This window comes from Belonocnema kinseyi, chromosome 3 (assembly GCF_010883055.1).
Source record: "Belonocnema kinseyi isolate 2016_QV_RU_SX_M_011 chromosome 3, B_treatae_v1, whole genome shotgun sequence".
Taxonomy (NCBI): Eukaryota; Metazoa; Arthropoda; class Insecta; order Hymenoptera; family Cynipidae; genus Belonocnema; species Belonocnema kinseyi.
In genome coordinates, this window is record NC_046659.1 from 106,769,639 (window position 1) to 106,780,832 (window position 11,194).

At 30.7% G+C, this 11,194-nt stretch overlaps 1 protein-coding gene across 1 annotated transcript; it reads right to left on the minus strand.

Annotated features, from left to right (window-relative positions):
• Positions 1–8,909: 8,909 nt before the first annotated feature.
• On the minus strand, positions 8,910–9,959 carry LOC117170372 (protein GVQW3-like). The gene is made up of 2 exons (XM_033357126.1): positions 9,527–9,959; positions 8,910–9,178 (listed from the first exon to the last, which is right to left on the minus strand). Exons 1-2 carry the CDS (start codon positions 9,957–9,959, stop codon positions 8,910–8,912), a joined length of 702 nt encoding a protein of 233 aa, XP_033213017.1.
• Positions 9,960–11,194: the final 1,235 nt, after the last annotated feature.

Sequence of the window (11,194 nt, forward strand, 5' to 3'; positions counted from 1 at the left end):
GCAGGGCATTTGAAAAATCAAGAGATCTTTTATAAGTCACAGAACAAGAAAATTTTTTAGTATACAAGGAAATTAGGACACTCGGCGTATTCCAGTAATGCAGTGAGTTTTCAAGATTTTAAAGAATTTAAGCAACTCAGGCTATTTAGATCATTTGGAAAATAAAGAGTATTCAGAGAATTTAGAGCATTCAAGGAATTCAGCTTTAGAGAATGTAGTAAATTCACAGAATTTCAGCAATTCGCAGAACTAAAGAAATTTGATAGAAATTAAGGAATTTAGAAAATCCAGGAATTCAGAGAATTTGAAGATGTAAACATTTCAAAAAATTCATGGAATTATAAATATTCAATAAATTGAATGTTGACAGAGATTTTGAGAGCTTTCAGAACTGTTAGCGAATCAAGGCTTCTCAAGGAGAAACAGGATGAACTTGGATTATTCATAAAATATAATTTTAACTATATATTTCCGGTGTGCAAGAACTGTGGAAATAAGCCCGTCTTTGATTGAGGTTTTTATGTATAGAAAGTACATAAAATAAATCAAAATTTAAAAAATAGATATATATATATATGTATTTATATATTAGGAGTATATTTTTTATGCTGCATAAAAACTTAATTTATAATAATTTCGCATTTTAAAGGAATTCAGAAAAATAAAGGGTTGCAGAGAATTCAAGTTAGTCCAGGAATTTAGGGAATTTAGAATATTAAAGGAATATGAGGGAATGTGCTGAATTTCTGAAAATAAAATCAAGAATCTAACGTTCTAATTTGTATAAACACTATAAAATGTTCCTATTTCATCTGAAAAAAAATCATTTCTTTTTTTCCCCTAAAGAAGAAAAGGAAAAGAAAATTCTTCATTTGGATAAAAATAAAAAAGAGAAAATAAGAATGAGAAATCAACTAACCAAATTACCTTCATTCGTTTCTGTTTATTTTGTCATCTTCACACCAATGATTATCAAACCACAACAACAAACATTTGTAAAAAAAATCATCAACGTGTTGGTAATCATATAGCACCCTTATCGAAGGCAAAAAAACTTAAAACTAAAATGCTTATCAGGTATGAACTGAAACGCAACTACCATACTCCCTTAATTTATATATTTTTTTCCGAAGAAAGAATTTTTTTAGGGCAGAAAAAAATTCAGATTGCAATAGCAACATTTTATATTTGTTGTCCAAATTTGGTCGTTAGATTCCTAATTTTCATTTTGTAGGATTCTGCACGTTAACTATATTATTCAACGTTAAATAGATTTTTTAATTTAATTAAATTCTCACTTGAATTTCGTAAAACTTAATGAATTTAAAAAATTTTTTTAAAATTTAATGAATTCAGATATTTTTAGCATTTAGGGATTTTTTATATAGATTACTAGAATTTAAAAAATGCAGGGTTTTTTAGAATATTCAAGAAATTAAAGCAATTCAGAATATTCAAAGAATTAAGGAAATTCAGAAAATTAACGGATTCTATGAAATTTAGATAAATCAAAGATTTGAAAGAATACAAACAGTTTTAAAAATGATAGGATTCCTGAAATTTACTTTATCTTTTTTAGGTTGACTTTTAACCATTTTTTTTATTTTTTGAAATCTTGTTGCCCCTCTTATCCAAATAATTAGATGGGTTTAATATTACGGACAATTTCTTGAAGGTAATTAGACCGTATTTTCTCTTTGAATTGCCCTCACTTAACCACCTTCCCGTAGCCGCAATGCCCCTTCTTTAAAAAAATTACAACTGATTGTCTGCCGGACAGACAGACGGACACTCGACCCTATCAATACGAATTTCAGCTCGGGGTTACGACACTAAAGGATCTACTTCAAGGAAGTTAGAAGCCCTTTATGAAATTAAATTTGTATTAACAATAATTTTAATAACAGTATACCAAACCCGAAAGTGTTAATTATTTAAATTGTATGCTGATCGCTACGCATGGGTAATAAAAAAGAGGCATAATGGGGGGGGAGAAAAATTTCATAAAATTATTGTAGTGCAGTATTATGTAATTAATACATGGATAGTTTCTAATGCATTTTTTATTCTCCATGATATTATTATATTGAGCATTTTGATTGAGCGTTATATTTACCGTAGCTTCGTGTACACAAATTAAACACTTTTAAGATTGCTCTCTTCTAAACCAAAACAATTTTGATTTTCTAACATGAAAATTTAACTAAAATGATCCTCAGGTAAACATTTTGTTTTCAATTTTTCGAGTAGAAAATTATTCTATACGGAGAAAGCGTCTATAAACGCGGTAAAAAATACCGAAAAAAATTCTAGAGATAGGAGTTAAATATTGAACAATTTTAGTTTCGGTGCAACTTGAAATTTTGAGTGTTTGAAATTAAAAGAGTATGTAACGAAAGCGTGAGCAATAAAATAATATTATGTATTAAAAACGTAAAGCGCATTAGATAAAAAAATTGAACATCTAAAAGCTAGAACATGAAAATATTTAAAAGTTATTTATTAGTAAGTGGCAACTCGCTTTCAATTCTAACATATATTTTTTTCAAAAGATTACAATAAATGCGTATTTTGAATGATAATTTAACATTTAAAAAATGTAATTAATAAATTATGTTTTATTTTATATTTACATTAATATTTCAATTATAATATGTACACTTACTACCAAAATGTAGAAGAATCTCAAATGTAAGAAGCACGGTGCTGATGCAGATGTTCATTGTTTAATGTAGATGTCGTAAACTACAACTGAAAAATTTGGAACATATTTGCTGATATATATGTTCTTTTCACTACGGTGAATATTACCCAGAAAACCAAACGAATTTCAAATTTTTTCCAAGGTCTAGCGTCTACATGTTAAAATTATGACAACTCAACATTGAGTTAGCATTGGAAGCCGCTCTTCTACTAATAAGATAGCTAGTTTCATATGACAAGTGAAGATTATTTTTAGCAGAATCAACCTGGTTCGTGGAATCAAAAGGTACAAGGTTTGGGCAAGCTTTTATAATTTTTTGCTTGGAATATATTATTGACAGTCTATCCATTTTATTAATTAAATAAATTCTAAAAGTTCTATTTATTTTGGAATTATATTTGGAAAAACCAGATATATCGTCCAAAAATATTTGTCTGGCCAAATGCACGAAAAGTATTATTTAGGGGATAATGACGTTTGCAAAAAAAAGAGTTGATAGGGATTTTGGGAACACTTGCATGTATAATAGCGTTAAGAAATAATTTCGTATACTAATATATTTGTGAAGAAACGATTGAAATTATGGTAAATTCAACTACTTTATTTTATTTGTGTTAAAGTTCCAAAAATAATTGTTTTTTTCTGAAGAAAGTTTTTAAAAGTTCCGAGTTTAAAACAAAAACACAAGAATTATTTAGACACCTGTTTAATTTCATTTTGCTTCATTCACTTTTAAAAAAATCTTTTCCTGCTTGTCATACACCCACAGCAATTTAGTGATTGACAATAATATTTCATTCAAAATTTTTAAAATCACATCATGCAAAGATTCGTTCCCACATTTAGTTTAAATTAATATCCGAACCCATCACAATATTTAAAAAATCTCCTGTCGTTCAAGGTTTTAATAAACGTCGATATCTTCTCCTATATCTCAAGTATCTGTCGAGAAACTTCGAAGAAATCCTGGTCAGGGCCGGCTCTGGCAGAATCTGGCTCAGATCGGGAACCCCAGTCAGGGCCAGAATTGAAATAAAACCCGTAATACGATCAGGGCTAGGGTGGAGTATACATTAGGAAGGCCAGATATGACCTTGACTAGGCCCCTTCTAGTACCTATTTGTAATATTATTAATAAAATATTATTTCTTTAATGAAAAAGGAAATAATTAATTAAGAATACTAAGTTTTATCACCTTAATATCCTAACAGTTATTATTTTACACAGATTCAGAAAGTCTTGTTCATGTTTCAATGGTTCCCAAGTCTGGTTTCAAATTTTGACTATATTTAATACGAAGTTTCTACGAAGTCGTCTTCCCTTCGTTCGTTGGTTCGCTGCCAAATAATCGAACGGAAGTCTAATCAAATACAATCGAGATGAGGACGACAAATTGAAATATGTGACCAAAGATTTAATAAGAATATTGTTATGATGTAGTCAAAAACATTGCCTGCAAGTCGAATTAAACTAATTTAACTTCGGATTATTTACTCAGTTAAAATTTTTAAAAATATTCACTAATTGAAACATAGAGTGATTTTAGATTTAAAGAAATCTAATTTTCAAACTAATTCTGATTTACAGAGGGCAGGTCAATGTGGCCCTGACCAGGACCACAGCAGCAGCCTAGATCAGGGCCAGATTGAGCGAACACGATCAGGGCAAGTCGGGAATCGGTATCAAATTGGGCAAGTTCTCCACAGTGAGATGAAAAACCAATTATTTACATAATTTGTAACACTTTTCCCGCTAGGATATGGTTACCATGTTAATTTTTAATAGATTTTCGACAAAAATAGAAAAATAAAAAGATATCTTAAGATTTTGGTTTAAAAAAAACTTCGATTTCCTTACTTAAAAATATGAAGGATGCGGAAATGACCCTTACAATAATTTCAAACACTTTCGTCGTGAAAATATTTTTTATCACGTTTATGTTCAATTGATTTTTGACCACAATTATACAATCGAAAGTTTTTAAGAAAATTTCTTATCATGCTAACTTGGCCAGAAATTAATGCACAATAACATGTGTGCAACATATCGTTTCGGAAAAAGTGTTTAGAGCGATTTAAAAAATTTTTCTAACATCCTCTAGAGATTGAAGTAAGAAATGTAACATTTCCCAAAAAACCATAATCGCGGGAGATTTTTTAATTATACTATCGGAGTCCGAAATTAATTGAATGTAAACGTGGAAAAAATATTCTAGCGGGAAAAGTGCTTAACTATTTTAAGGGTGATTTTGGCAGCGCTCCGAGATTCATGTAAGCAAACCGAAATGATCTAATAATCAAAACGATAGGAGCTTTTTTTTGTATTATCGTCCATAGAAAAGGTATTGGTTTTATGTAAAATTTGACTTTTAGTCCGTTTTCAAATATTTACGGTTTGAATACTTTTGAATCATAAAGATCTATTTTGACCAATTTTATCTGTCTTTCTATTTGTAGCCTGTAGTCTAACTGTAATCCGTAGCATGTAGGTACGATAAATTTCGAAAAAATGATTAGATTGGATTAAGCTTTCGCAAGCTTTCTTAAAACCTCAAAGTAAAGATCAATTTTGTTAACCAACTATTTTGGACAAAGATTCAAATTTTGGAACATTTTCAAAATTGTTGGCAAAATGTTTTCAAAATTTAAAAATTTTCTGTGAAGACGTTTCTAGTACTTTAAAAGTCAAACAACTTATCTTTCACGACTCTTTTCGATAAAATAAATATTACATAATCATAGCATTTCCAAATTATAGAAAAAAGCGGAAATGAATATTCTGAGCCAAAAAAAGCATAATATAAAAAAAATTGAAGAAAAGACAAACGTTGCTTTTTGAAAGCTCTACAATATTATCATAACACATTTTTTAGTGTTCTTGAAAAATTGAAAATTCAATCTTTGATGCACATAACATAACAAAAAATTCCATGTAGCAGTTAAACTATGCAAGATACGAAAAAAGATTTTTTATGCTAAGCGCAGTTATCCCTTATTCGTAAAGTTTTGTTATTTAAATAAAATACACAATTTTCTTTACCTAAAAAAGATATATACATTCTAAAAAAATAATTTTTTGACCTAATTTGTAGTAGTTGTTCTCATTGTAACAAATAACATTTAAAGTAATCAAATTAAATGGTTGGAGAAACGATACAAGGTAAGAAGAAAAATCATCACACAAAAGATGTACATATTGGATCTTATAGCAGTTATAACAAAAAACTGGCACCGGAAATAGAAAGGGTACCCTCGAAAACCCCTGAGATAATATTTTGAACCAAAAATATCGTAACGTCAATAGAGAATGCGTTCTATAAATCTGAACACCTCAGCGTTATTGGGTTAAAACGCTAAAATAAAAATGTTCAAATTACGATACTTTGGTAAAAAATAAAGATATCCTAATAAATCCAAGTAGGTTTGAAAGGGGAAGATTAGTACTTTCAAATTCTATTCTAGCTTTGTGGTAGACATTTTTTTTTGTACATTTATATAACCTCAAAAACAGCTACAAAACGCGTTTTTTGCACTTTTCGGTTAGGATATCTTGAAAACCTGAAGTACAGGAGCAATTTTGAGTTCGGATTTGGATTCAGCGCATCAAGATTCTTCGGAAATGTTTGGTCTGCTTTCTGGATTTTGACTTTTGTCAAATTTTGTTGTCCTTTCTTATTAAGAAATTAGGTTTAAGACAAGCAAGTCAAGTTTTTAGAAAACCATCAAAAGTGCAATAAAATTTTAGTTAACATTATTGTTTTTTTACATGATGCTTTGGAAAGTGTTTTTATTCCTTCCTAAAAAATTAAACGTTTTTGATACTAAGAATATTTAATCATTATCTTGAAAAGACGATAACTATTTTAAACATTTCATTTTTTGTTAATTCTTTAGTTATCAAATTTCAATTTGAAAAATCCAAAATATGTTCAAAATGCATCTATTTTGTATAAAAGTATACCTTTTAAGTTAGAAGATAATTCTTTGGATTAAAAATTAGTATTTCTTTAAATAAATTCTGTTTACTAAAAATTTAGTTCAATGTCTTGTACATGGTAGAAAATAAATCTTGTTGGTTGAATTTTTTTTCTTTTTTAGTAGAAAATGTATCTCCTAGCATGAAAGTTCAACTTTTAATCATATCATCGAGAAATTCAAATAAAAAAAAAAATCACGCAAATTACTGATACGAAAAATCTACCACTCTGTTTTTGAGCACCTACTCAAGTAGAAATGTCTTTGATAGACATCATTTTATGTCTTCATGCAGAAAAATGTTGAAATAGAACATATTTCTGCATGTTTCATCTCAAAGTTATGTTTATGTATTGATATTTTATAATATATTTATTATTAGATAACAAAACTACAAAAAACTAAAACCCCTTGTCACAACACATTTTTTGATAATTCGAAAATTGTGGCTTGCTGGGTAGTAGAGATTTGTGAAAAACGTATTGTGTATAATGATTTAATTAAATATTGGCTCGTCGTCCAAGAAATTATTACGATTATATTACTCTCTTTATTAGACACGAGAAGAATAAAAACTAAAGATTAGTAAAAAAAATGACCTTTTCGATTTTTCGAGATATTTTCTAATTAAATATTAAAAACTAATTGGTTGGTGAAAAGAAAATGATTTAGAACTTATATAATTAGTAAAATAATTTATAATATTTTAATTAATTATGCATATTTCCTATCCTCTTACCCTACATTTAAACAAGGTTCTGGATTCGATTTTCAGAACTTTCTGCTGTTTTATAATTTCCCATTATCCACATAAATTTGCAATTTATTAGCAAAGTTTGTAAAAATTGTTTGCGTTAAATGCATAAGCTTAAATGAGTGTGAAAGTAGTTGACCTAGTGGCTAAGTGCTTGATGGAACTAAATAAATTTTCTGAGAACTATATGTAATAATAGAAATAATGTCATGAAAATAGAATGACGTATTTCATATTGAAATTATCAAATTTACATTATATATAATGTAAACATGTGTAAAATAAATTGATCTGAATGAGATTTTTTGAAACGCAAAATTTCGATTGGATATTTCCGATTTTCATCTTCTGAATTTTTAAAGTTTTTGAAATTCTTTAGCTATTCGAACAAATACTTGAGATAATTTGCTCGACGTAATTATTAATTTATAGATTCTCGTACATTGATAACTTCAAAAACTTTTTTTTTTATTTTCTGACCATATAGAAGGTTAAATCAGAAGCTTCTCGACCTTCAAAAAATTCAGAATAGAATTACATTTTTAACAAAAAAGTTTACTTTTAACCACGAAATACAATTTTTCTACCCTGAAAATAGATTCTTCAAGAAAAAGTTTGAATTTTGTTTAAAACAGTTAAATTTTCAATTAAATACAATGACTTTAACAATATGGTTGCATTTTCTACTTAGGAGCGCATTCGAAACAGATTATTGTATGGAAGAATTTTAAAACGCCTCCCCCCTCATCAGCATATGGCATTAGTTAATGACTCGGTCAATTAACTAACGCAAAATTTCTAATTTTTGAAGCACTTGAGCAATTGAAAATGAGTAGCAGAAGATAGAAATTGAACACGTCAGTGAACATTTATTTATTTTCGCTTTTTAAAACTTGATAGTACATTATAAGAGGAACTTTTAGTTTCCGATCTGTTTACCTGGGGACATTAGATCATAAAAACTAGTGACTACTGTAGGTGGAGGCGGAGGTGGTTTCTTGGGAAGCGCTGCTCCCGTAATTTGTCTAGAAGGATGAGGCCCTATGTACGGAATAAATGTGCAGCCAGGAAAAATAACCTCTTTGTCTGGTTCACCTACTGGTTCTTCAAATTCATCTTGTGTTGCGAGGCAAATTTTAATCGGTTTCTGAGTTTCAGGATTTATCCTTACTCTAAAGTACTTGCGCCAATAAACGATAAACCATTGTGATTCATTCGGTTCCGCACAGTTTTCATCTTGAAAATAAAGTAAAGAGTTTTTAATTTAAAAATATTTTAATTTTAAACTTTTCAAAATAAAATAACAGTGATTGGAAGTAAATAGTTTTACATAACTAGTTACTTTTCCGGAAAGCAATAATCCGTGGCAACAGCTTAGAAAACGAAATTTCTGATAAGTTTGCTTACTCATACTAGGCAGTCTAATAGGTCCCTAAAAAATGAAACACGGAGACGTTTTTTTGGCCAAAGTCGGTTTCATTTTTCAACATACTCTCCTTCTAGGTCGATACAGCGAGTCCAACGATTTTCTAACTTTTTGATACCGTCCGAAAGGTACTCGATCGGAAGGTCTCCGAAATACGCCTCAGTTTCAGCTATGAGCTCCTCAATTGAGTAAAAACGCTTACCGGTGAGCCATCTATTCAGGCTAGGGAACAAGTAATAGTCGCTGGGGGCCAGGTCTGGTGAATACGGTGGCTGAGGAACCAATTCGAAGCTGATTTCATGCAATTTTGCTTGTGCAACTAAGCATGAATGAACAGGCGCATTGTCGTGATAATAGAGCAGTTTTTTTTTCTTCAAATGCGGTCGTTTTTCTGCGATTTCGATTTTCAATCGGTCCAATAATGATAAATAGTATGCTCCGGTTATGGTTTCATCATTTTCAAGGTAGTCCACGAATATTAAGTCATGTGCATCCCAAAATACGGAGGCCATAACCCTTTCGACCCATTGTTGCGTTTTTGGACGCTTCGGAGCACTTTGGCCCGGTGGAACCCACTGTTTTGCCTGTTGCGTTGACTCAGGAGTGTAGTAGTAGATCCAGGTTTCATCCATGGTTATGATTCAGTGCAAGAACTCGGTTGGCTTACGCGAAAATAATGCAAAATTCTGCTGGGAATTTGTCACACGAATTCGTTTTTGGTCCACTGTGAGCAAACGCGGCACCCATCGCGCGCAGAGCTTCTTCATGCCCAACATTGAATGCACGATATTGCCCACACATTCCAATGATATGCCTACAGCATTAGCTACCTCTCTCAATTTCACTTTGGGATCATTCAACATCATATCATGGATTTTTTCGACATTTTCTGGTGTAGTGACCTCTTTTGGGCGCCCAGATCGTTCAGCATCAACCGTGCTCGTACGGCCACAACGAAACTCGGTAAACCACTTATGAATCGTTCCAATCGACGGTGCAGAGTCCGGGTAATACTTATCCAGCTTGGCCTTGGTCTCGGATATCGTTTTCTTGCGAAGATAGTAGTGTTTGATCAAAACTCGAAATTCAGATTTTTCCATATTAAAAAAAACTCGAGGGTTAGTCGCTTCTTAGTGCTGTAACTTGTAAATGCGTAAACATAATTGGCTGAAGTTTTGACAGGCGTAATTTGAATGATCAAGCTCGACGAAAATGGTTCACATTAGTGAATACTAATGCCATCTCTTAGAATTTTCAGGTACTTATCAGACTGCTTAGTATCTTCCAGCTTCTTTTCGAGGTCTAAGTCCAATAAATAGTATATTATGCATCTAGGGAGAGTCCAGACAAGATTTTTTATAAAACATGTATCGAAAGTTTGACTTTCGATGCCCCCGTAGCGGGTCGAAAGTTGTGTTTTCAACCCTACACTAGAAAGTAGAAACAGGCGACTACGAAGGTAACTTTACGCCGCAACCGGTATCGAAAGCATATACAGTCTACTTTATCTGTAGTTGTCTGCAGCCATTCTTACTCTTATCAAACCTCGTTTCGAGAATCTTGTCATTCTAGCCTATATCGGCCACAGTCTACGTATTTACAAAGAATAACAACTTTGATGAGACGCAAAGAAGTTTCAGACATCTCAAGTCAAATTTTCGATACATTTCTTATGAAAAAGTGTATGCGCAAGTGTATGCGCAACTCGTGTGCTATCTGCCCTTGCTTCGCTCAGACAGCTAACTTCAGCATGACAATTACAGTAAACAATTAAAAGGTAACATTTATAATAATTTAGTATTCCTAAATATTTACCAGTACTGTATAACTGAGAAAGAATTTTCGAATAGAAAACGTATATTCTTAGAATTCATTTTTGTAATTTGCCAATAATAATTACAGTAAACAATTTAATGTATCATTTGTAACCATCTGTCCATAAAAGTATCATGTATTTGTTTTAAAAAATTTTTGTTTGGAAAACGTACATTTTGCGACTTGTTCACGAATTTTGTTTATACGAATTATAAACATTTATTTATACTTTTTTTTATTATATAGTTATCTGTGTTGATTTCTTTTGTTTTCAAAAGAAAAAAAAATTGGCGCCAATAAAAAAGGACACACCACATATTTGTTCATAAAATCTGTTTATACTTGTTTTACGTTTGTCGGGAAGTTAATCCTGAGTATATAAAAAAACTTAAAATCGGGTAAAAAGTACGACCTTTGGATGAATTAGATCGCGAAAATTCATTTTTGGGCCGCTGTGAGGCATAAGTAACAAAGTTACTTTTCTAAATACGTAACAAATTGGTGAATAGTAACATTTTCA

What these genes read in the sequence shown, in the direction of transcription:
- LOC117170372 (XM_033357126.1), bottom strand. Translation starts at nt 9,959, where the DNA reads ATGGAAAAATCTGAATTTCGAGTTTTGATCAAACACTACTATCTTCGC. An exon ending in GAATTTTGCATTATTTTCGC is followed by an intron (nt 9,179 to 9,526) that starts GTAAGCCAACCG and finishes ATTCATGCTTAG; the next exon opens with TTGCACAAGCAAAATTGCAT.